Genomic DNA, 22,612 nt, shown 5'->3' with positions numbered 1-22,612 from the left:
ATGAAATTTTCTTAACAGGGGAAGAATGTGACAACCCTCGTATTTGCATGTATCCGTACGATTATTTAATGATAATTAAAGTGCTTAGTGACCGTGTTGAATTACTTAATTGTTTCTAGTTACTGTGTCATACTTACATGTGTGTGTTAGCATACTAGTAGTATGCAGAAAACTTGACTAGATAGTCCTGAATATTTTCCTAAGTGTTAGGAATTAATTATGTTACAAAAATATACCTATAAGACACCTTACGGAACAATTAAACAAATTAACGAAACAGTATCCGACCGAACAACCGGACATTACCCGGGACACCGAAATTTTGTCAGAAATATTATTTTATTATTCTTAAATAATTATGGTCTCAAAAATTCCCCACACACTATAGAAATATGTCATACACTCACCATTCTAGAAAATACCCTTAACCTCCAAATTATCTACCCACTAATCCTCAAATTTTACAATTTACCCCTCCCCCCCTCCAACCGAATTCGGTCACCCTAAGGGGACCCACAATATTTTTACACCATGCCATAATCTTGTCTTAGATTTTATCCTATTATTTTATTAAGATTAGTAACTTGTAGAGCTAGACAAGATATGTGAAGTATATTATGAAATCATGTCTTAGATTTTATCCGATTATTTTATTAAGATTAGTAACTTGTAGAGCTAGACAAGATATGTGAAGTATCTTATGAAATCATGTCTTAGATTTTATCCTATTATTTTATTAAGATTAGTAACTTGTAGAGCTAGACAAGATATGTGAAGTAACTTATAAAATCATGTCCAAGATCTCTACACCTTACTTCTCATCATCACCTCCCTCTCACTCTCAACTCTCTCTCCCTCTCTCGGCCACCCCCATAACCGCCACCATCACCACCCCAAGTCCACCACATTCATCAGTTCCATTTAAGCCTAGGAAGTGATTCAAGGAAGTTGCAACTTGTGGAACTTCAAAGGAACTTGTCTCTTGCTTCTTCTTCATCATTTTCCATCATCTTCCCTAAGATTTTCACCCTAGCCTTGTGCTAGTAGTAAGTTCCTTCACACCATTGTTCCATCTTGTTCTTTGTTATGTTTTGTTTAATGTTCATGGCACTCAAAAGCTAAAACACTAAAAAGACGAACATGAAATTCTGCATAAAAACCCCACATAAAAAGTTTGTGTGAAGTTGAAATCTGGGTGGTTTAGGGTTGGTTAAAGCATGATTGAGGTTGGAACATTAAATCATCGATAAACCATGGTTAGGACCTTTGTTTATGCACTTTTAGTCACTTCTACAATGTAAACAGCTTGCTGAGTTGAATTTTCAGCCAACTTCAACAGGCTGTAACGGGATCATTTTAAATCGAAAAACGGATTTTCTGAAGCCTAAAATGTGTATTATGGAATAACTAAACAAATGGCACTGGAATCGTAATTTTTCGAAACCGTTTACTATTTTTACAAGACTGTTTTTGGACAGCAGCTCAAGCTGCATTTTTACTGCAGAAAAAGTGTGTCATATTTGGAGTCATAACTTGAAGCCTGAGTAAAATCAACTCATGGAATTTCTACAGTAGTTGGTCACCGTTGTCAGGACGACCCTCCATCTGGAATTTTGTCAAACAGACCTACGGTTAATTTTTAGTGAATATTTCCGTAAACTGCAATCAGAAAGTAACAAATCTGATTTCAGTCGGGTAAATGATTTTCTATAAAAATAGGTAACGAACTGGACTCTGAAATTTTTACATAATAAATTTTGGAACATGTAGAACCTTCTGTAAAAATTTGAGAATTTTTGGAAAAGGTTAACTATTTTATTAAAATGCTCGAAAACAGTCCAGTTTCGATTAATAAATCTGAAACGACATAATTAGTGATTTGCGTGTCTAAATGTCGAGTAGGTTATCCGAGAATGATACAACAAGTTATATGTCAATAAAAGTGTTATGTGCAATGTTGTATGTTTGTCTATGAGTGGGGAATAGATGGGAAACTTATATGGGCATAAACCGTTAAAGTGATGCATGTTATGTGATAGATACGTGTAGGGACTTTGTGTTCTATTTGAAATCACTAATAAACTAAGTGATAATTATACTAGGGCATGATTGACCGACCTTGACTATTAGCTATATTTGAGAATCAAACCGAGCAACCAAGGTGAGTTCACACTCTTTCCAAGGCATGGGGTTCCCGGTGGGTTGGGAATGGGATTGAATGGCTACTCGAACTATCATTACTATTAAACTACTTACTACTGTCCTCGGATTGAAGGGCACGTACGTAAAGCCTATGTACACGATCATAAGACCATCATCTCTATCAATTTAAGTCCCTCATTTATCGACTTAATCGCCGAGGCCTATGGCGAGCGGGTCATTAGTTAATAGCGCTATTAGGTTTAACAAACCTCACACCGTGCCAGTCGGACGGGCGTGTACTAATGGACTATGGGCAAAGGGTCAATGCTGATAGACATTGACTTAGGGCACCTCTTACATTTTCATAGCAGTCGATACGCGTGGTCTAGTAACACATGGGAAGCCCCACCAATCTTCGCAAACATGTCAGGAAGACCGCGATACGAATTTATACGATACATGATTTACAAAACAAGCAAATGATTTATGAAACGAATGCTATAACTAAACAACCAGCTGTGAATTCACTCAACTTTGTTATTGACTCGTTGTTACATGCCTTACAGGTCGTTAGATGCTTGGAGCTTGCATGAGGAAGGAGTCGTTGTGGTGTACGGACTGTTATGTTCCGTGCTTAATATTTAAATCCTTATGAACCTATTAAACTTGCATTTTGAACTTTAAACTTATGGACTACGAACTTATATTTTGATATCACGTATTATGCTTCCGCTGTTTAAATTAAAACTTGGTTAACTGGCTTTTGGTCACCAATTGTATTGTGGTTGGTTTTATTTACTTAAATACGTTGTTCAATATGATTGGTGGCTCGATCCTGGTCACGTCACGCCTCCAAGCGGTGGTACTCCGCATGGTGGATTTTGGGGGTGTGACAGCCTTGGGGAGCTCCAGTGTTATTTGTGAAAAAGAAAGACGGTACCTTCAGGATGTGCATAGATTATCGTGAACTCAACTAGGTGACAGTGAAGAACCGCAATCCTCTTCCACGTATTGATGATTTATTCGACCAGTTGCAAGGGTCGAGCTACTACTCGAAGATTGATCTGAGGTCAGGTTACCATCAGTTGAGAGTCCGAGACGAGGACGTCTCCAAAACAGCATTCAGAACTCGCTACGGACACTACGAGTTTCTAGTCATGCCATTCGGGCTAACAAACGCACCTGCAGTCTTTATGGATCTTATGAACACGAGCAGCATTTATGACTTATTTTGAAACTCCTTCGAACAGAACAGTTATATGCCAACTTTTCGAAATGCGACTTCTGGCTTCGTGAAGTCAACTTTCTAGGCCACGTGGTAAACAAGGACGGGATTCATGTTGATCCATCCAAGGTAGACTCGATTAAGAACTGGCCTACACCACATACACCAACGGAAATACGCCAATTCTTGGGTTTGGCGGGTTATTACAGACGGTTCATTAAAGACTTCTCAAAGATTGCACAGCCGCTTACGCTACTGACACAGAAAGGTGTTACTTATCGTTGGGGTAATTCACAGGAAACCGCTTTTCAGCATCTAAAGGATAGACTTTGCAGCACACCTATTCTCTCATTGCCAGAGGGCACAGACGACTTTGTGGTTTACTGCGACACATCAATTCAGGGTCTTGGTTGTGTATTGATGCAACGGGATAAAGTCGTTGCTTACGCTTCGCGCCAACTTAAGATCCACGAACGGAATTACACTACACACGATTTGGAACTGGGAGCTGTCGTTTTCGCGCTTAAGATATGGCGACACTACCTGTACGTTACCAAGTGCACCATCTACACCGATCACAGGAGCCTCGAGCATATCTTCAAGCAGAAGGAATTGAACATGCGTCAACTTCGATGGGTTGAACTGCTGAATGATTACGAATGCGCCATCAAGTACCATGCAGGCAAAGCCAATGTTGTGGCTGACGCTTTCAGTCGAAAGGATACGGCACCTAGACGCGTACGAGCACTACAACTTACTATTCAGTCTAGTCTTCCCGCACAGATACGAGATGCTCAGGTAGAAGCATTGAAACCAGAAAACGTCAGGGCTGAAGCCCTACGCGGCTCAAGGCAACGATTAGAACAAAAGAAAGACGGCGCCTATTACGTAACAGGACGCATTTGGGTCCCACTATATGGCGGTTTACGAGAACTTGTGATGGATGAATCACACAAGTCTCGCTACTCGGTACATCCAGGTTCGGATAAAATGTACCACGATCTCAGAACTACGTATTGGTGGCCTAGAATGAAGGCCCACATAGCAACTTACGTCGGCAAGTGTTTGACCTGCGCGAGGGTCAAGACGGAATACCAGAAACTATCAGGCCTGCTTCAGCAACCAAAGATACCACAATGGAAATGGGAGGAAATTTCCATGGATTTTGTTACTGGCTTACCTAGATCTCAGTGTGGTAACGACACTATTTGGGTGATCGTGGATAGACTCACTAAGTCTGCACACTTCTTGGCTATCAAAGAAATAGACAAGTTCTCTACCTTAGCAGACGTCTACTTGAAGGAAGTGGTTTCGAGGCACGGAGTGCCAACCTCTATTATTTCAGATCGTGATGCACGATTCACTTCAGAACTGTGGCAAGCGATGCACAAGGCTTTTGGCTCACGATTAGACATGAGCACAGCTTATCACCATCAGACGGATGGGCAGTCTGAGCGCACTATCCAAACTCTAGAAGACATGCTTTAGGCATGTGTTATCGATTTCGGCAACTGCTGGGAAAAGCATCTCCCGTTAGTGGAGTTTTCGTACAACAACAGTTACCACACCAGCATTCAAGCCGCTCCATTCGAGGCATTATACAGGCGTATATGCCGATCACCTCTTTGTTGGGCAGAGGTGGGTGATAGTCAGATCACAGGTCCAGAAATGGTAGTAGACGCAACAGAAAAGATTGCACAGATACAACAACGCATGGCGGCAGCTCGTGACCGTCAGAAAGGTTACGCTGATAAGCGCAGGAAACCACTCGAGTTCCAAGTTGGGGATCGAGTGCTACTCAAATTTTCGCCCTGGAAGGGTGTAGTTCATTTTGGTAAGCGGGGCAAGCTCAATCCGCGGTATGTCGGACCGTTCGAAATCATAGAAAGAATAGGCAAAGTGGCCTACAAACTAAACCTACCAGCAGAACTCGGTGCAGTTCACAACGTGTTCCACGTGTCGAATCTGAAGAAGTGTATGTCAGATGAGACCCTCATAGTTCCTTTGAAGGAACTCACCATCAACGAACAGTTACATTTCATCGAGGAACCAGTTGAAATCACGGACCGGGATGTTAAGGTCCTCAAGAACACTAGAATACCTCTTTTTCGAGTTTGTTGGAACTCCCGTCGTGGCCCAGAGTATACCTGGGAACGAGAAGATCAAATGGACTCAAATATCCCCAGTTGTTCGAAAACAATGCAACTACTACTACTGAGGCTGAAGCTACTACAGAATTTCGGGACGAAATTCCAAATCAACGGGGGGATGATGTGACACCCCAGGAAAAACCAGTAAACGATACCACTTAACTAGCTTCCTCAGTAACCGCATGCTAAATTTCGGGACGAAATTTCTTTCAAGTTGGGGATAATGTGACAACTCGAGTTTCCAAGATTCTGTTTTCGCATTAAATGCACGTTAATTGTTAAGTTGGTGGTTCATTTGATTTGTTTGCTTTGTATTTATTCACGTTGTGATATGATAAAACGTATTGTGTTTATTACATGTTTATGTGCTTGGTGATATAATATGGAACTTGTTGAAAGACTTGACTAGTAAACCATAAAACAACCCGACGAAACACAAGTAGTGTTTAGCCATAAGCTCACCCGACGAAACAAGTGGGCATTTCATCACCACTATCTCGACGAAACCCAAGTGTTTCGCCGGCCCAGTGATTCGCGAAGCCCAGTTAAGGGCCCAGTACGTTATTACGGGTATTCGTTGCGTGAAACTGCCACACTCAACATTCTTTGGCAAATAGAAAACCCTAGAACTCTTTCCCAAGGGCGACGACAACTGTGTGTGTTTCCCCAAGATTTCTTTAGCGATCAAACTCTCATCTATCTCGGTTAGTGTGTGTTCGTTAAATCTGTTTCATGATGCTTTGATTATTTGGTACATGTTTGTGCATATGCTTGTTGATTTCTGGATTAGATATGAGTATATGAGTATGATGATTCTGATTTCGTTATGCATGAATGATTGGTTACATAACTTTATACGAAACATGATCTATGATTAGGGTTTCATGAGGCTTACGTATGATCATCCGTTGCACACCTGATTAAACTGCTTGGAACGCAATCATATGATGGTTCTTTGGACCAACAGATCTAAACTAGTATAAACCGTATAAATGCCTTATGATTTGTGTGGATTTCATGCTTGTTCAGTAACTGTTATGCCAAGGGTAAAGTTTACTAGTATGTTATTCAATGATTTGGTTGAATGATTTCTATATGATGATGACTATATGATCTGTGTATGATGTTGACGGCTGCTAGGGTTTCTGTGATTGATTGTTAGAATGACGTAACTGATACCTAGTGGCGAAACATGTGTGACGAAACAAACGTGACGAAACAAAATGTGTTTCGTCAAAACCAATTTCAACGAAACAAAATTGACGAATCAAGTGTGTTTCGCCGAGGACATCACGACGAAACCCAGGGTGTTTCGTCGAAGGGTTATACGACGAAACAGGAGTGTTTCGTCAATTGGGAATTTTGCACAGTAACTTAATTTAACTCTGTTAAGTGTTAACTGAATTAGCTAACTGCTGTTAAATGTTAGGCATAACTTGTATGAACTCGTATACGTGCTTTGTATTAATCATGGTTGCTGATTTAATACCACTGTGATTGAATATGCATACATGGGCTTAGAAAATATAAACTGATTATGTACACATGTGTACTCTAGGACTTGATTGATTAACTGTGAGAACATACCTTAACATACCGAGTAAACCAAGGTGAGTTCACACTCTTAACAAGGCATGGGATTCCCGGGGTAGGGAATGGGGTTTGGTTGATTACTTGTACTTACATAGTTATGGGCATTACGCACTACTGACCTCATTTGGGGAAGGTCACTTAGAGATACCACTAGACTAGTGACACTGATACTACTCTTCGCACACATGCCTGTAATGGCCGCGATCCTGATACTGATCTTCGCACACATGCCTGGAAAGGCCGCGATACTGATACTAAACTTCGCACACATGCCTGGAGGGCCGCGATACATACATAACTAGTCTACAATACATGGGAAAACTCCTACTAATCTTCGCAAACATGCCTGGAGGGCTACGATGTAATTATAAATGATACATGGGTTACTCAACAAACAAACAGTTTATGAAACGAACGTTATTACTAAATAACCCACTGTGAACTCGCTCAACTAGTTGTTGACTCTCTGTTACATGCCTTGCAGGTCGTTAGGAATACATGGAGCTTGCACTGGGAGGCGCGGTCGTTGTGGACAAGGATCGTGAATGTATTGTTAAACTTTATGACATTTCATACTTATACTTATGTTGGGTTTACTTTTACGCTTCCGCTAAATATTGATATTATACCTAAGTTTTGAACACCTTTCATATTGGTTTGGTTGAATTACTTATTACTTACATGTTCAATATGATTGGTGGCTTGATCCTGGTCAATCGTGCCTCCAAGCGGTGATACTCCGCGGGTGGATTTTGGGGGTGTGACAAAGCTCGATCGTATCCTGGGTAATGCCAGCTTGATCGATGCCTTTCCAGCTGCTTCCGCTAATTTTCTTCCGTATCGGGTGTCGGATCATAGCCCTTGTGTTCTCAAGCTTCCTAATGTGGTGAGAGACAAACCAAAACCTTTTAAGTTTGTAAATTTGGTTGCGGATAAAACGGGTTTTCAGGATGAAGTAGAGAAAGTTTGGAGTAGTCATATTCCCGGGTACCGTATGTTCCAAGTGGTCAAGAAACTTAGGTTGCTTAAAACTTGTGACAACCCTAGCTTTCAAGGCCCTTTTTGTAATACGTTACTTGACTGCTGGTTGTGTTTTCAAGATTTGTTATGTGTATTGCGTGCACCTAGATGATGTATGAATGTTGTTACCGATTATTAAATACTATTATAATGTTTTAACTAAAGGTCGGAAACCTAGAGTTGTAAATATGTAACATAACTACTGTCACTCAATGAAACGAGACCTTAGGCGACGAGACACTAGGCGACGAAACACATCTGTGTGTCGCCGTTACCTTCCCGTTTCGTTGGGTATGGGCTTCTATCCAAGAGTGATTCGCTGGCCCAACCACTGATTATGTTATACAACCTACTAGTCAGTTACGTAGTCACGGTTTAGAAACCCTAGATCTCTCTCTGCAACTGACGGCAATTATCATCATCACTTAATCATTCGGATCCCTTGTTCCGGTCACTATACATCTAGGTTAGTATATCATTACTTGCTTTATATTTGTGGCTCAATATCCTATATCATTACATGGCGGTTATTGTGTTGTTTCTTTGCATGTGATTATATATGATGATAATAGAAATCGGCCCACTACCTGAATAATATATAAAATCGGTTCAATGGCATCATGAAAACGTTAATAGATGGCGGCCATGGTTGTGAGGTTTGTGCGCTAATTTATGTGAGGATTTGTGTGTAAAGTATTTGATCGGTCCAATACAATTGTGTGGATGGTTTACTGTTAACCTTGAAGTTATAAATGGCGGCCATATGAAGTCCAAGCATGTGAGCCTTAGAAATCGGTCCAATCACATGAACTGTGAAACATGTAAGCATTAAAGAAGTGTCGGCCACTGTGTTCACATTTGTATGAGATTTCCAGTATCATGTGATTATTTATGTGTTCCTAGAATAAATATAATATGCTAAGTGTTTTCAGTAAGTAATTATTGATGTTCTGATGCAAACTAAAATATAATTTGATGTAACTTGTGGAACGTGGGTGATGATTACAATTGATCGCATTATCATGGTTAGAAACTGTTGCAGACAGGGTATTGTGTAGGGTTAGCAAATGATAGGGCATCGATGGAACAAACTCGACGAAACAGATGTAGTTCGTCGGCCATCCCTTCGACGAAGGTCAAGAAGTTTTGTCGGCTATTATGCCACCTCACAAACATCATGTAAATTGGAATGACTTAATATGATTATATGTATACCTCAAAAATTAAATGTATCAGAAATCATATGCTCCACCAAAAACAAATTTGTGACTCAAATTAGAGGTCCAATTAGGATGGAGTGTTGTCTGCCATGTGATAAAAATTGAGAGGCCCAATGAAGCTTTAACACTAGATCTAATTTTGTCGGCCATTGTCTTTGGTTTCATTAAATTGACATTATCCACACTAAGGCAATTGGCACTATTATCATTGATGTATTAGAATAGATTATGATAGTATGTGATTATTGATATACAACATTGAGAGGTCCAATTACATCAGAATCTAGGGAGGCACATTTAATTCAAACTAGAACTTACAATGGGATAAGCTGTGAGCGAAATTAGATTTATGTGTTAACTGTGTCATTGTGTGATATGTATACCTGAGTTATGAATCGTTGTGTTAAACATAAACTGTGAAACGTCGTAAAGAAATTTACTACGAAACTGATAAGATTGTGAACCACGGTAGGGTTGTTGGGCTAAAGGGAACGAGTAACACTGTATACCGAGCAAACCAAGGTGAGTTCACTGCACTTTTCTAAGCATGCGTCCCGGTGGTTTGGGACATCTGGTAAACGTTTCTGTTTCTGAAGGGAATACTGGGTAAACTGTTTAATTGGGATGTTGGTTATTGAACACAGTATAAATCATGTAAGACCCCGTACATCTACCGTGTTGCTGAAGAAGCAACGAGGTATTTAGTTGATAGCGCTATTAGGTTTGGCACCCTCACACCGGGCCGAAAGGACGGGCGTGAACTAATTACCTGGACTTCATGACCAATGCCTAGTTAGAGGCATTGGGGTTGGGCATTCTCATCGTGTACATATAAGACCCCTTACATCTATTCAAGGTTGTTTGATACCTTGACATCATGACCAATGCCTAAATGGAGGCATTGGGGTTGGGCATTCACATCTAGTCGCCACATACGGTAAGCGAGTAATAACAACATCAAAACAAAACGTTGAACTATTGTAAACACACATCTGGTAACTAAACGCGTTAACAAAACTTTGAACTCACCAGCGTCGTCTGACACACTTGTCTGCATGCTTGCAGGTCGTTAGGTGTTTGATATGGACTTGCTATCTGGGAGTGCTGGAGTAGTCATGGATCGAGACTCTTGGATATTTGACGCATTGGTTTTTAAACACTTATTTTGCAACTGCTGTTAAACAATTCACCTTATGCTTCCGCTGAATGTTTTCTTTGGTTTTAACTCTTGACTTGGATTTATCTTATGCGATGAAACGAATGTTTTAATTAAATATTAATTGTTGGTTCGATATGATTAGTGGCTCGAACTCTGATGCGTAACACGCCTCGCGGGATTTCCGCAGGTGGGATTTTGGGGGTGTTACAGTTTGGTATCAGAGCCACTGGTTATAGTGAACTAGGTTTTAAAACGTTTTATAAAACCAGACTATAACCAAACAACTTCGAAGATCGATCATGACACTCAGCTCCAGATTGCAAGGTTCGTCTCTCTCTCTCTCTCACTTTATACACTACTTGCTTAGCAGTCACACACTCAGAACGTATATGAACTTAAACATTTAACACCATAGTGACTTGATAGTGTGACACTACTCTTCGACCCATGCGAACCATAGACTTGTGATACCATCTGTTGTGTTGTTTGAACGGGGGAAACTTTGAGCGCAAGCTAAGAGGCACTGAGATAAGCATGCAAATTGCCTTATTATTATGGGTGCACACTTAATAATAACGTGGGGTGCATGCAAGTCCCAGTGAGGCTTATCGAGCGTGAGAAGGGTTCTGCCTTACTATGTGTAAACTTGGTAGTACATAGATATCAGTATGATACTTGACTTCCATCTCGTTTCGAATTTCTAAATCGGTTCATCTCCACATATAGAATCATGAGTGGACGAGGACACGGACGTGGCAACATCAACATGACTCAGGCTGAGTTGACTGACTTAATCAATACCCGTGTGGCTGAAGCCTTAGCAGCCTATCAAGCTGGTACGGAATGTACCAAGTACTTTTTCCTCTTATACCACGTACATGTCTTTTCACTCCTATAATGTGTTCCCTTTCGTCCTTTAGGTCAGCAAGCGCAACCCCAACCTAACCAGCCTGCGTGTACGTTCAAAATGTTTATGGACTGTAAGCCACAGACCTTCACCGGGACTGAAGGGGCTGTGGGACTTCTAAGATGGTTCGAGAAAGCAGAGTCTGTGTTTGCCATCTGTAACTGTCCCGCTGGGGACAGGGTGAAATATGCTGCGGGTACCTTGGCGGATGGTGCCCTAACGTGGTGGAATGCCCAGGTACAGTTGTTGGGCATCGAGGCAGCGAATGCTACAACTTGGGATGACTTTAAAGAGTTGATTCGGGAAGAGTATTGTCCTCGGGACGAGGTCCAGAAGTTGGAAAACGAGTACTACGACTTGAAGATGGTTGGATCTGAAGTCGAAGCGTATGTGAAGCGATCGTATGAACTGGCCGACATGTGCCCGAACTTGTCCCGGCCTATGTCTCGGAGGATTGAGTTATTCATCAAAGGGTTGCCTCCGCGTGTGAAGAGTTTGGTCACTGCAGCCCATCTCAATGATTTGACACAGATTGTTCGTCTGACTCATAAAATTGTGGACCAAGAGGTCGAGAGCAATTCGTTACCCCCGCGCATTTCAGCCACTGCTGCTGCGGCACCCACTGCTACTACATCTGCTAATGATAACAAACGGAAGTGGAGCGACTACGACAAAGCACCCAGTGCTGGTCAGACTCAGAAAAGGCCAGACAACAACAACAACCGCAGCATCAGCCAATCGTCTTCTGTCAATCAAGGCCAGGGAAGTGGCCACAGCCAGGGTTCGTATGCAGGGAAGAAGCCACGATGTAACAAGTGTGGCTACCATCATTTCGGGTCGTGTAGTCGGATGTGTAACAGGTGTGGTAAGGCGGGCCATGAGGCCAGGGATTGTAGGGCCCCACAGCCCAAACACCAGAAGCAACAAAACCAGCAGAATCAGAGACAACAGGGACAACCACCCCAGCAGAACCAGGGTTTCAGGAAGGGGTGCTATCAGTGTGGTGACGAGGGTCACTTTAAGCGGGATTGCCCTCAGTTAAACCAGAACGCTAACGACAACAACCGCCCGAATAACAACAATGCTGGAAACAACAACAACAACGGCAACAATGGGGGAAATGGTGCTCGAGGCAGAGTATTCCAGCTTGGAGCAGGGGATGCCAGGAATGACGGCAACGTTGTAACTGGTACGTTTCCTGTTAACAATCGTATTGCTTCTGTATTATTTGATTCGGGTGCCAATTGGAGTTATGTGTCCCTAGAGTTTAGTCAACGATTAGGGATAACCCCAACACCTTTAGAAGTTAAACAAGTAGTAGAACTAGCAGATGGTAAAATGATAGAAGCCTCGAATGTCCTTTTTGGATGTAAACTAGATCTCGTGGGTCAGGTGTTTGACATTGACCTCCTTCCTGTTACGCTCGGTAGTTTTGACATAGTGGTAGGCATGGATTGGTTGTCTAAGCACCAAGCAGAAATTTTGTGTAAAGAGAAGATTGTGCGTATCCCTCTCCCTGATGGGGAGACATTATTAGTTCAAGGACACCGTAGTGGGACGATGGTTGGTATTATCTCGGCCATGCATGCGCAGAAGTAACTACAAAAGGGGTATCCTGCAATGTTGGCGTTAGTTACCAACGCTCAGACTGAAGAAAGGAAGATCGAGGATCTACCAGTGGTGCGAGAATTCGCTGATGTGTTCCCAGAGGAGTTACCAGGGTTACCTCCTCACCGTCAAGTGGAATTTCAGGTTGATTTGGCGCCAGGGGCGGCCCCAATTGCTCGAGCTCCATACCGGTTGGCCCCTGGTGAGTTGCAGGAACTGTCTAATCAACTGCAAGAGTTGTTGGACAGGGGCTTTATCGACCCAGTTCTTCGCCTTGGGGAGCCCCAGTACTGTTTGTAAAGAAGAAAGATGGGTCATTCCGCATGTGTATTGATTATCGAGAGCTCAACAAGGTGACCATTAAGAACCGCTACCCGTTACCACGCATCGACGACTTGTTTGACCAGCTGCAAGGGTCAAGTTTCTATTTGAGATCGGGTTATCACCAGGTAAGGGTCAAGGAAGAGGATATTCCCAAAACGGCTTTTCGAACGCGCTATGGACGCTACGAGTTTTTGGTTATGCCGTTTGGATTGACAAATGCACCAGCGGTTTTCATGGATCTCATGAACCGCGTATGTAAGCCTTATCTCGACGAGTTTGTTATAGTGTTTATTGACGACATCCTAGTCTATTCCAAGAACAGGGAGGATCACGAGCGTCACCTACGTCTCATCTTGGAACTTTTGAGAAGGGAACAGCTGTATGCGAAATTTTCCAAGTGCGACTTTTGGATTCGAGAAGTGCATTTCTAGGACATATTGTCAACGAGTTGGGAATACATGTGGATCCTGCCAAGATCGATGCTATTAGGAATTGGGCGGCACCGAAGAATCCTTCGGAGGTGCGACAATTCCTGGGTCTTGCGGGGTACTATCGTCGGTTTATTCAGGATTTCTCAAAGATTGCTCAACCTCTTACCTCCTTGACTCAGAAGAATGTTGCTTATTCTTGGGGAACGAAACAGGAGGACGCCTTCCAGCTTTTGAAACAGAAATTATGCAGCGCACCAATCTTTTCTCTACCAGAGGGTACCGAAGATTTTGTGGTTTATTGTGATGCATCAATTCAGGGTCTCGGTTGCGTGTTGATGCAGCGCGAGAAGGTGATAGCGTATGCTTCGCGACAGTTGGAGGTTCACGAGAAAAACTATACGACTCACGACTTGGAGTTAGGGGCTGTGATATTTGCGTTGAAGATCTGGAGGCATTATCTGTACGGTACCAAATGCACCATCTACACCGATCATAGAAGCCTTCAACATATCTTCGACCAGAAAGAGTTGAATATGCGGCAACGACGTTGGATAGAGCTTTTGAACGATTATGAGTGTGCTATCAAGTATCATCCGGGTAAAGCTAACGTAGTAGCTGATGCACTTAGCCGAAAGGAGACGAAGCCTAAACGGGTTCGCGCATTGCAACTCACTATTCATTCTAACCTTCCTGATAAGATTCGTACGGCACAGACCGAGGCATTAAAGGAAGAAAACATTGAAGCTGAGGGTTTGAGAGGTATGAAAAAGCAGCTTGAGCAGAGATCTGATGGCATCTATTATTTTATGAAAAGGGTCTGGATTCCTCTGTTTGGTGAACTCAGAGAGCTTGTGACGGACGAAGCGCACAAGTCACGATATTCTATTCATCCGGGATCGGATAAGATGTATCAGGATCTTAAAGTTTTGTATTGGTGGCCGAATATGAAAGCTCTAATCGCCACGTACGTGAGTAAATGCTTGACTTGTGCTAAAGTCAGAGCAGAGCATCAGAAGCCCTCGGGTCTACTTCAACAGCCAGAGATACCCACGTGGAAGTTACCTGCTGAGTTGGGTAACGTCCACGATGTGTTCCATGTGTCGCAGTTAAAGAAGTGTTTTTCGGACGAAATACTGGTCGTACCATTTCAAGAGCTGAAGATAGACGACAAGTTGCAGTTCGTTGAAGAACCAATCGAGATTATGGACCGGGAAGTTAAGGTTCGCAAGCACAGTCGTATTCCAATTGTGAGAGTTCGATGGAACTCACGACGTGGACCGGAGTTCACGTGGGAGCGTGAGGATCAGATGAAGCTTAAGTATCCACACTTGTTTCCCAACGACAAGTCCAAGTCAGACAACCCTAAGGCTGCTGCAACTAGCGAATTTCGGGACGAAATTCCTATTCAAGTTGGGGATGATGTGGTACCCGTGGAAAATCCACAGTCATCCTAAGTTACCGCCTTGCTAGTTTGGATGGTCTATCAAATTTCGGGACGAAATTTCTTTCAAGTTGGGGATGATGTGATAACCCTAGCTTTCAAGGCCCTTTTTGTAATACGTTACTTGACTGCTGGTTGTGTTTTCAAGATTTGTTATGTGTATTGCGTGCACCTAGATGATGTATGAATGTTGTTACCGATTATTAAATACTATTATAATGTTTTAACTAAAGGTCGGAAACCTAGAGTTGTAAATATGTAACATAACTATTGTCACTCAATGAAACGAGACCTTAGGCGACGAGACACTAGGCGACGAAACACATCTGTGTCTCGCCGTTACCTTCCCGTTTCGTCGGGTATGGGCTTCGGCCCAAGAGTGATTCGCTGGCCCAACCACTGATTATGTTATACAACCTACTAGTCAGTTACGTAGTCACGGTTTAGAAACCCTAGATCTCTCTCTGCAACTGACGGCAATTATCATCATCACTTAATCATTCGGATCCCTTGTTCCGGTCACTATACATCTAGGTTAGTATATCATTACTTGCTTTATATTTGTGGCTCAATATCCTATATCATTACATGGCGGTTATTGTGTTGTTTCTTTGCATGTGATTATATATGATGATAATAGAAATCGGCCCACTACCTGAATAATATATAAAATCGGTTCAATGGCATCATGAAAACGTTAATAGATGGCGGCCATGGTTGTGAGGTTTGTGCGCTAATTTATGTGAGGATTTGTGTGTAAAGTATTTGATCGGTCCAATACAATTGTGTGGATGGTTTACTGTTAACCTTGAAGTTATAAATGGCGGCCATATGAAGTCCAAGCATGTGAGCCTTAGAAATCGGTCCAATCACATGAACTGTGAAACATGTAAGCATTAAAGAAGTGTCGGCCACTGTGTTCACATTTGTATGAGATTTTCAGTATCATGTGATTATTTATGTGTTCCTAGAATAAATATAATATGCTAAGTGTTTTCAGTAAGTAATTATTGAAGTTCTGATGCAAACTAAAATATAATTTGATGTAACTTGTGGAACGTGGGTGATGATTACAATTGATCGCATTATCATGGTTAGAAACTGTTGCAGACATGGTATTGTGTAGGGTTAGCAAATGATAGGGCATCGATGGAACAAACTCGACGAAACAGATGTAGTTCGTCGGCCATCCCTTCGACGAAGGTCAAGAAGTTTTGTCAGCTATTATGCCACCTCACAAACATCATGTAAATTGGAATGACTTAATATGATTATATGTATACCTCAAAAATTAAATGTATCAGAAATCATATGCTCCACTAAAAACAAATTTGTGACTCAAATTAGAGGTCCAATTAGGATGGAGTGTTGTCTGCCATGTGATAAAAATTGAGAGGCCCAATGAAGCTTTAACACTAGATCTAATTTTGTCGGCCATTGTCTTTGGTTTCATTAAATTGACATTATCCACACTAAGGCAATTGGCACTATTATCATTGATGTATTAGAATAGATTATGATAGTATGTGATTATTGATATACAACATTGAGAGGTCCAATTACATCAGAATCTAGGGAGGCACATTTAATTCAAACTAGAACTTACAATGGGATAAGCTGTGAGAGAAATTAGATTTATGTGTTAACTGTGTCATTGTGTGATATGTATACCTGAATTATGAATCGTTGTGTTAAACATAAACTGTGAAACGTCGTAAAGAAATTTACTACGAAACTGATAAGATTGTGAACCACGGTAGGGTTGTTGGGCTAAAGGGAACGAGTAACACTGTATACCGAGCAAACCAAGGTGAGTTCACTGCACTTTTCTAAGCATGCGTCCCGGTGGTTTGGGACATCTGGTAAACGTTTCTGTTTCTGAAGGGAATACTGGGTAAACTGTTTAATTGGGATGTTGGTTATTGAACACAGTATAAATCATGTAAGACCCCGTACATCTACCGTGTTGCTGAAGAAGCAACGAGGTATTTAGTTGATAGCGCTATTAGGTTTGGCACCCTCACACCGGGCCGAAAGGACGGGCGTGAACTAATTACCTGGACTTCATGACCAATGCCTAGTTAGAGGCATTGGGGTTGGGCATTCTTATCGTGTACATATAAGACCCCTTACATCTATTCAAGGTTGTTTGATACCTTGACATCATGACCAATGCCTAAATGGAGGCATTGGGGTTGGGCATTCACATCTAGTCGCCACATACGGTAAGCGAGTAATAACAACATCAAAACAAAACGTTGAACTATTGTAAACACACATCTGGTAACTAAACGCGTTAACAAAACTTTGAACTCACCAGCGTCGTCTGACACACTTGTCTGCATGCTTGCAGGTCGTTAGGTGTTTGATATGGACTTGCTATCTGGGAGTGCTGGAGTAGTCATGGATCGAGACTCTTGGATATTTGACGCATTGGTTTTTAAACACTTATTTTGCAACTGCTGTTAAACAATTCACCTTATGCTTCTGCTGAATGTTTTCTTTGGTTTTAACTCTTGACTTGGATTTATCTTATGCAATGAAACAAATGTTTTAATTAAATATTAATTGTTGGTTCGATATGATTAGTGGCTCGAACTCTGATGCGTAACACGCCTCGCGGGATTTCCGCAGGTGGGATTTTGGGGGTGTTACAAAACTCCACTACGCAAACTTTTTTTCTAGCAAGGAAATCTTCATGAGAAAGTTAAGGTGACCAGGAAAGCTCTGGATGATTGTCAAACGGCTTTGGATGGCGACCATTTAAATGCTAACCTAAAAGAGCAACATGATCTTTTATTGCAGGCATACAAAGAGGCGGTTAAGGATGAAAGTTTATTTCTTAAACAAAAGTCGAAGGTGGAGTGGCTTTCGTTAGGTGACTCGAACTCGAAGTACTTCCATAATGTTATCAAAGCTAAGAACCATCGTAGTAGAATTTTTTCTATTAGAGATGGTGGTGGCAATCTTCGTGAAGGAGTTTCGGTTCCTCAAGTTTTGGTGGATCATTATTCTAATTTTTTTGGTCATGTGGGGAGTAATCTTTTGCAACCGGCTCCGGATTTGTTCAGTAATGTCCTTTCGGTCGAGAAAGCTTCTAATATGGTCAGGCAGGTTACTGATGATGAGATTAAACTAGCCATGTTCTCCATAGCTGGTAATAAATCTCCCGGTCCGGATGGCTACACTTCGGTCTTTTTTAAAAAGTCTTGGGATATTGTGGGTAATGATATTTGTCATGCCGTAAGGGATTTTTTTGATAATGGAGAGCTCCTTCAGCAATTAAACCATACGGTTATCTCTCTTATTCCTAAGGTCAGTACGCCCTCTTCGATCATGGATTACAGGCCGATTTCTTGTTGCAACACTTTATATAAGTGTATTAGCAAAATTATTACAAACCGTATAAAGGAGGGCTTAGCTGAGATTGTGAGTATTAATCAGTCGGCGTTTGTTCCTGGCAGAAGAATTTCAGATAATATTTTATTAACCAGGAGCTAATGCACAATTATCATCGTAATCATGGGCCCCCTAGATGCGCTTTTAAAGTGGATATTCAAAAGGCTTACGATACGGTAGATTGGAATTTTCTTGAGCATACTTTGATGGGGTTTCGGTTTGACAGTAAAATGATTAAATGGATTATGGCTTGTGTCACGTCCACGTCTTTCTCATTAGCCATTAATGGGAATTTACACGGGTATTTTCGTGGGAAGCAAGGGTTGCGTCAAGGTGACCCAATGTCCCCGTATTTGTTTACGTTGGTTATGGAGGTTCTCACTCTGATTTTGCAGCATAAGGTTTCATTCTCTGCTGATTTTAAATTCCATCATAAATGTGAGAAGCAGCGTATTATAAACCTTTGCTTTGCGGATGATTTGTTTTTGTTTGCGCGTGGGGATCACAAGTCGGCAAGTGTTATTTTACAAGCTATTAACACATTTTCAAGCATGTCTAGGCTTGTTCCGAGTATGAGTAAGAGTATTGTCTTCTTTGGTAACGTATCTGATGCTACTAAAGATCGCATAAGGGGGATTATTCCGTTTGATGAAGGTGTCTTACCTGTGCGTTACTTGGGTGTGCCGCTTATTTCTACGCGTCTTTTGTATAGCGATTGTAAAAGGCTCGTGGAAAATTTGGAATCCAGAATCACAGACTGGAAGACGAAATCCTTATCTTTTGCTGGACGACTTCAACTTATTCTGTCAGTTATGTCATCATGCATATTTATTGGGTGTCAGTTTTTATTTTACCAAAAAGGATCATTTCCGACCTAGAAGATAAAATGAGAAGGTTCCTTTGGGCTCAAAGGAATAACATTAAGGGAAAGGCGAAGGTGAAATGGAGTAGGGTGTGTAAGCCGAAAGCTGAAGGTGGGCTGGGTGTTCGTAGGGTTGTAGATATGAACAATGCTCTTATGGTTGCTCATATATGGAGCCTGCTTACGCTAAGGGAATCTCTATGGGTGAAATGGATGCATGCTTATCGTATCCAAGATAGAAGCTTTTGGGATATTCCGCTACGGGGTAATGTCAGATGGAGTTGGAGGAAAATGTTGAATCTCAGGCCAATTATTCAACAACATGTGTGGGTAAAGCTGGGGGATGGCTCAAAAACGCTTGTTTGGTTTGACAAGTGGGATAATGTTTGTCCATTAAGTTCATTCATCACCCCTAGGATGATACGTGATGCTGGCTTCACGAGAAACATGACGGTTGCGAATATGTGCGACCAAGGGGAGTGGCGTTGGCCTACTAGTTGGGTTCAAAGGTTTCCGGCTCTCTTAAACTTGCCGATTGTTAACCTTGATGAGGCGGTTCAGGATAAAGTCTTGTGGCGAACTAGATCCGGTGATCTCATGGAGTACTGTGCTGCTATAGTGTGGGATGATATCCGTTTAATCTATGATGAGGTTCCGTGGTCTGGTATAGTTTGGTTTACCCAATCGATACCTCGGCATTCATTTTTTATGTGGCTACTGGTCAACAGAAAATTGAAGACGCAGGATGTTATGAGTAAATGGTCTGCCTCGGGGAACGTGAATTTTAATCTTTTATGTTGTTCGCTATGCACGGCTGGTCCCGACTCTCACGATCACCTGTTTTTCGAGTGTTCTTATGCTACTCAGATATGGAATGGTGTAAAGGAGAAGGCTAATATGGGGCAGGTTCGTAATTCGCTGGATGAAATACTGGACCACTTGGTTCAGCGATCGAATTCTAAAAAGGCTCTTCATGTTATTGGCAAGTTAACTGTTGGGGCAGCGGCTTATTTTGTCTGGCAAGAGAGGAATCAACGTCTGTTTTCAAACAAGAAACGCACTCCGGCCCAGCTTATAGAGGTCATCTTGTCAACGGTTCGATTGAAGCTTCATACTTTGCGGTTTAGGGCGTCCATTCAGGTTGAGGGTATTCTTCAAGTTTGGAGCCTCCCTAGGGGTCTGCTTGTGACTGATGATAATTGCGGCTAAGAGTGGTGGTTTTTGGTCGATTGTTTTTCTTGTTTAAGTTGTTTGTCGAGTGACTTTGTTTGCTTTGGCTTGTTTTGTTTGGTTAACTTGGGTATGGCATGTCATACTTGAGAATAGGGTGTTGCTTAAGACCCCCTCTTGTTTAATTGTTGATGGTAATAAAATTCACCGGGGTAACCCTTTACCCAAAAAAAAAAGCTTGAGGGGGAAGGTTTTATTAAAGTAAAATTGTTGGTAGAATATGAATGGAGTCCTCTTAGGTGTGCTCAATGTAAGGTGTTTGGTCATTCAGATGATACATGCCCGAGACAAACTAGGAGGGCTCCTAAGGGGCCGGTCACCAGACAGAAGCAACAAGATAAAAACAATAATCGAAAACAAGTAAATCAGCCGGTTGTTGATAAAGATGGGTTTATGGATGTAGATCGCAAGAAAATGGCTAGGAAACCAGGGTTTCCTATAAATAAACAGAAGCAGAAGTTTGAATATAGGCCGCTTGGACCCAAACCACATGGGGGGACTAACACATCGGCTACTCCATCTAGTGTCATATCCAAAAATCCGTTTGATGTTTTAAGGAAGGATGGAGGGCAGTCAGGTCAAACTAGCGAGGCTCACAAGGACCAGCTGGACTCGGAAGATGAGGAGGTTCGCGAAGTCTATAATGAAACGAATGATTTTATGACTTCTTCGTCTGCGAGAGTAGAGGCAAGCACATCTTCCACAAAGTTATCCAATGGATAGTCTGATTCTGCTTCGTGTGAAGGGGCTGTCGGTCGGTGGCAACTTCATTTTTGATGATGGAGGATGATGTTTTGGTTATTTTTTGTTTTGTCTTGTCTGCTAGATATCGTTATGTGATGTATAGTAGGCTAGGTTAAGTGATGGAATAGGTTTTTGTTTGTATGGCTTACATATATGGGGCATGTCCTGTATATGAACTAGTGTGGAACTCTTCCTCACTACTTGTACTTAATTTGCAGTTTTTAATAGAATCACCAGGGTAACCCTTTACCCAAAAAAAAACTAATAATCAACAACAAGCTTAAAATTGGTTCTTAACAAAATCATTAAAATTGGTTAATAAAAGGTTATTAAAATTAATGATTTTTATAATTAAATGGGTTTTATTAAAAAGAACCTTGAAAATTTGTTTTCACATGTGACACCTGTGTCACTGCAACCATCAAACAAATACCAAATCAATGAAATATTGTGTTTCATACTTGGAATTTGTAAAAATATGTGTATCGTTTGCATATATCAATTCTTGTTCGATTTCGGGCTTTAAATCGCTTTCTGGAAGGTTATACGCGATCTGATGCGTAAATATAACCAGTTTAATGCAACAAACACTCCGGAATAGTGAAATAGGCTTAACATACCTTAAATAACCTTTACATAACTTACAAATAAGTTTTGAAGGGTTTGGTGTGGCGAAATCAAGTTTATTCGCTTACAGGGACTAAATTTGACAAACTGCGAAAGTATGTTGATTTATACTATAACGAACATTCCGGAACTTGATCATAACTTAAGTATGCCCTAAATATCCTTTACATAGCTTAGAAATAGGCTTTGAGGTGTTTGGTGCGCAAAAATAAACTTTCTTGATCAATAGGGACTAAAAGCGTCAAAAAGTGCCTAAGTTTGCATTTTCGCGCATATCTTACGTTCTGAATATATCCGGACATTCAAAAATTTATGTAAGCATTAAAATATTTTATTTTAGTGTTTGGCATGATAAAATTCCATTCGTCGCATAATTTGGATCGTTTTTGCGTTCGTTACGACTTCCGTCGTAATTTACCGAACAACGCAACCGTACAACCAAACGAGCCGACATCCGAGATATTTTTGAGCACATTTCAAGTTCTCTATACTATAACATCATTTTAGAGCTTTGAAATGGGGTTAACGGG

General features: G+C 41.5%; 1 protein-coding gene across 1 annotated transcript in view; it reads left to right on the top strand.

The window, feature by feature from the left end:
* The window catches only part of LOC110913945, a 34,495-nt gene extending 13,061 nt beyond the window's left edge, over positions 1–21,434 (top strand). Inside the window, exons 2-5 of the mRNA XM_022158761.1 lie at positions 18,026–18,535; positions 18,715–19,424; positions 19,481–20,628; positions 20,929–21,434. Coding sequence (XP_022014453.1) covers positions 18,026–18,535; positions 18,715–19,424; positions 19,481–20,628; positions 20,929–21,434 — 2,874 coding nt within the window. The remainder of the gene's footprint in view (positions 1–18,025; positions 18,536–18,714; positions 19,425–19,480; positions 20,629–20,928) is intronic.
* Positions 21,435–22,612: the final 1,178 nt, after the last annotated feature.

Source organism: Helianthus annuus, chromosome 15, assembly GCF_002127325.2.
Source record: "Helianthus annuus cultivar XRQ/B chromosome 15, HanXRQr2.0-SUNRISE, whole genome shotgun sequence".
Classification (NCBI taxonomy): domain Eukaryota; kingdom Viridiplantae; phylum Streptophyta; class Magnoliopsida; order Asterales; family Asteraceae; genus Helianthus; species Helianthus annuus.
This window is presented reverse-complemented; position numbering and strand designations above follow the sequence as displayed.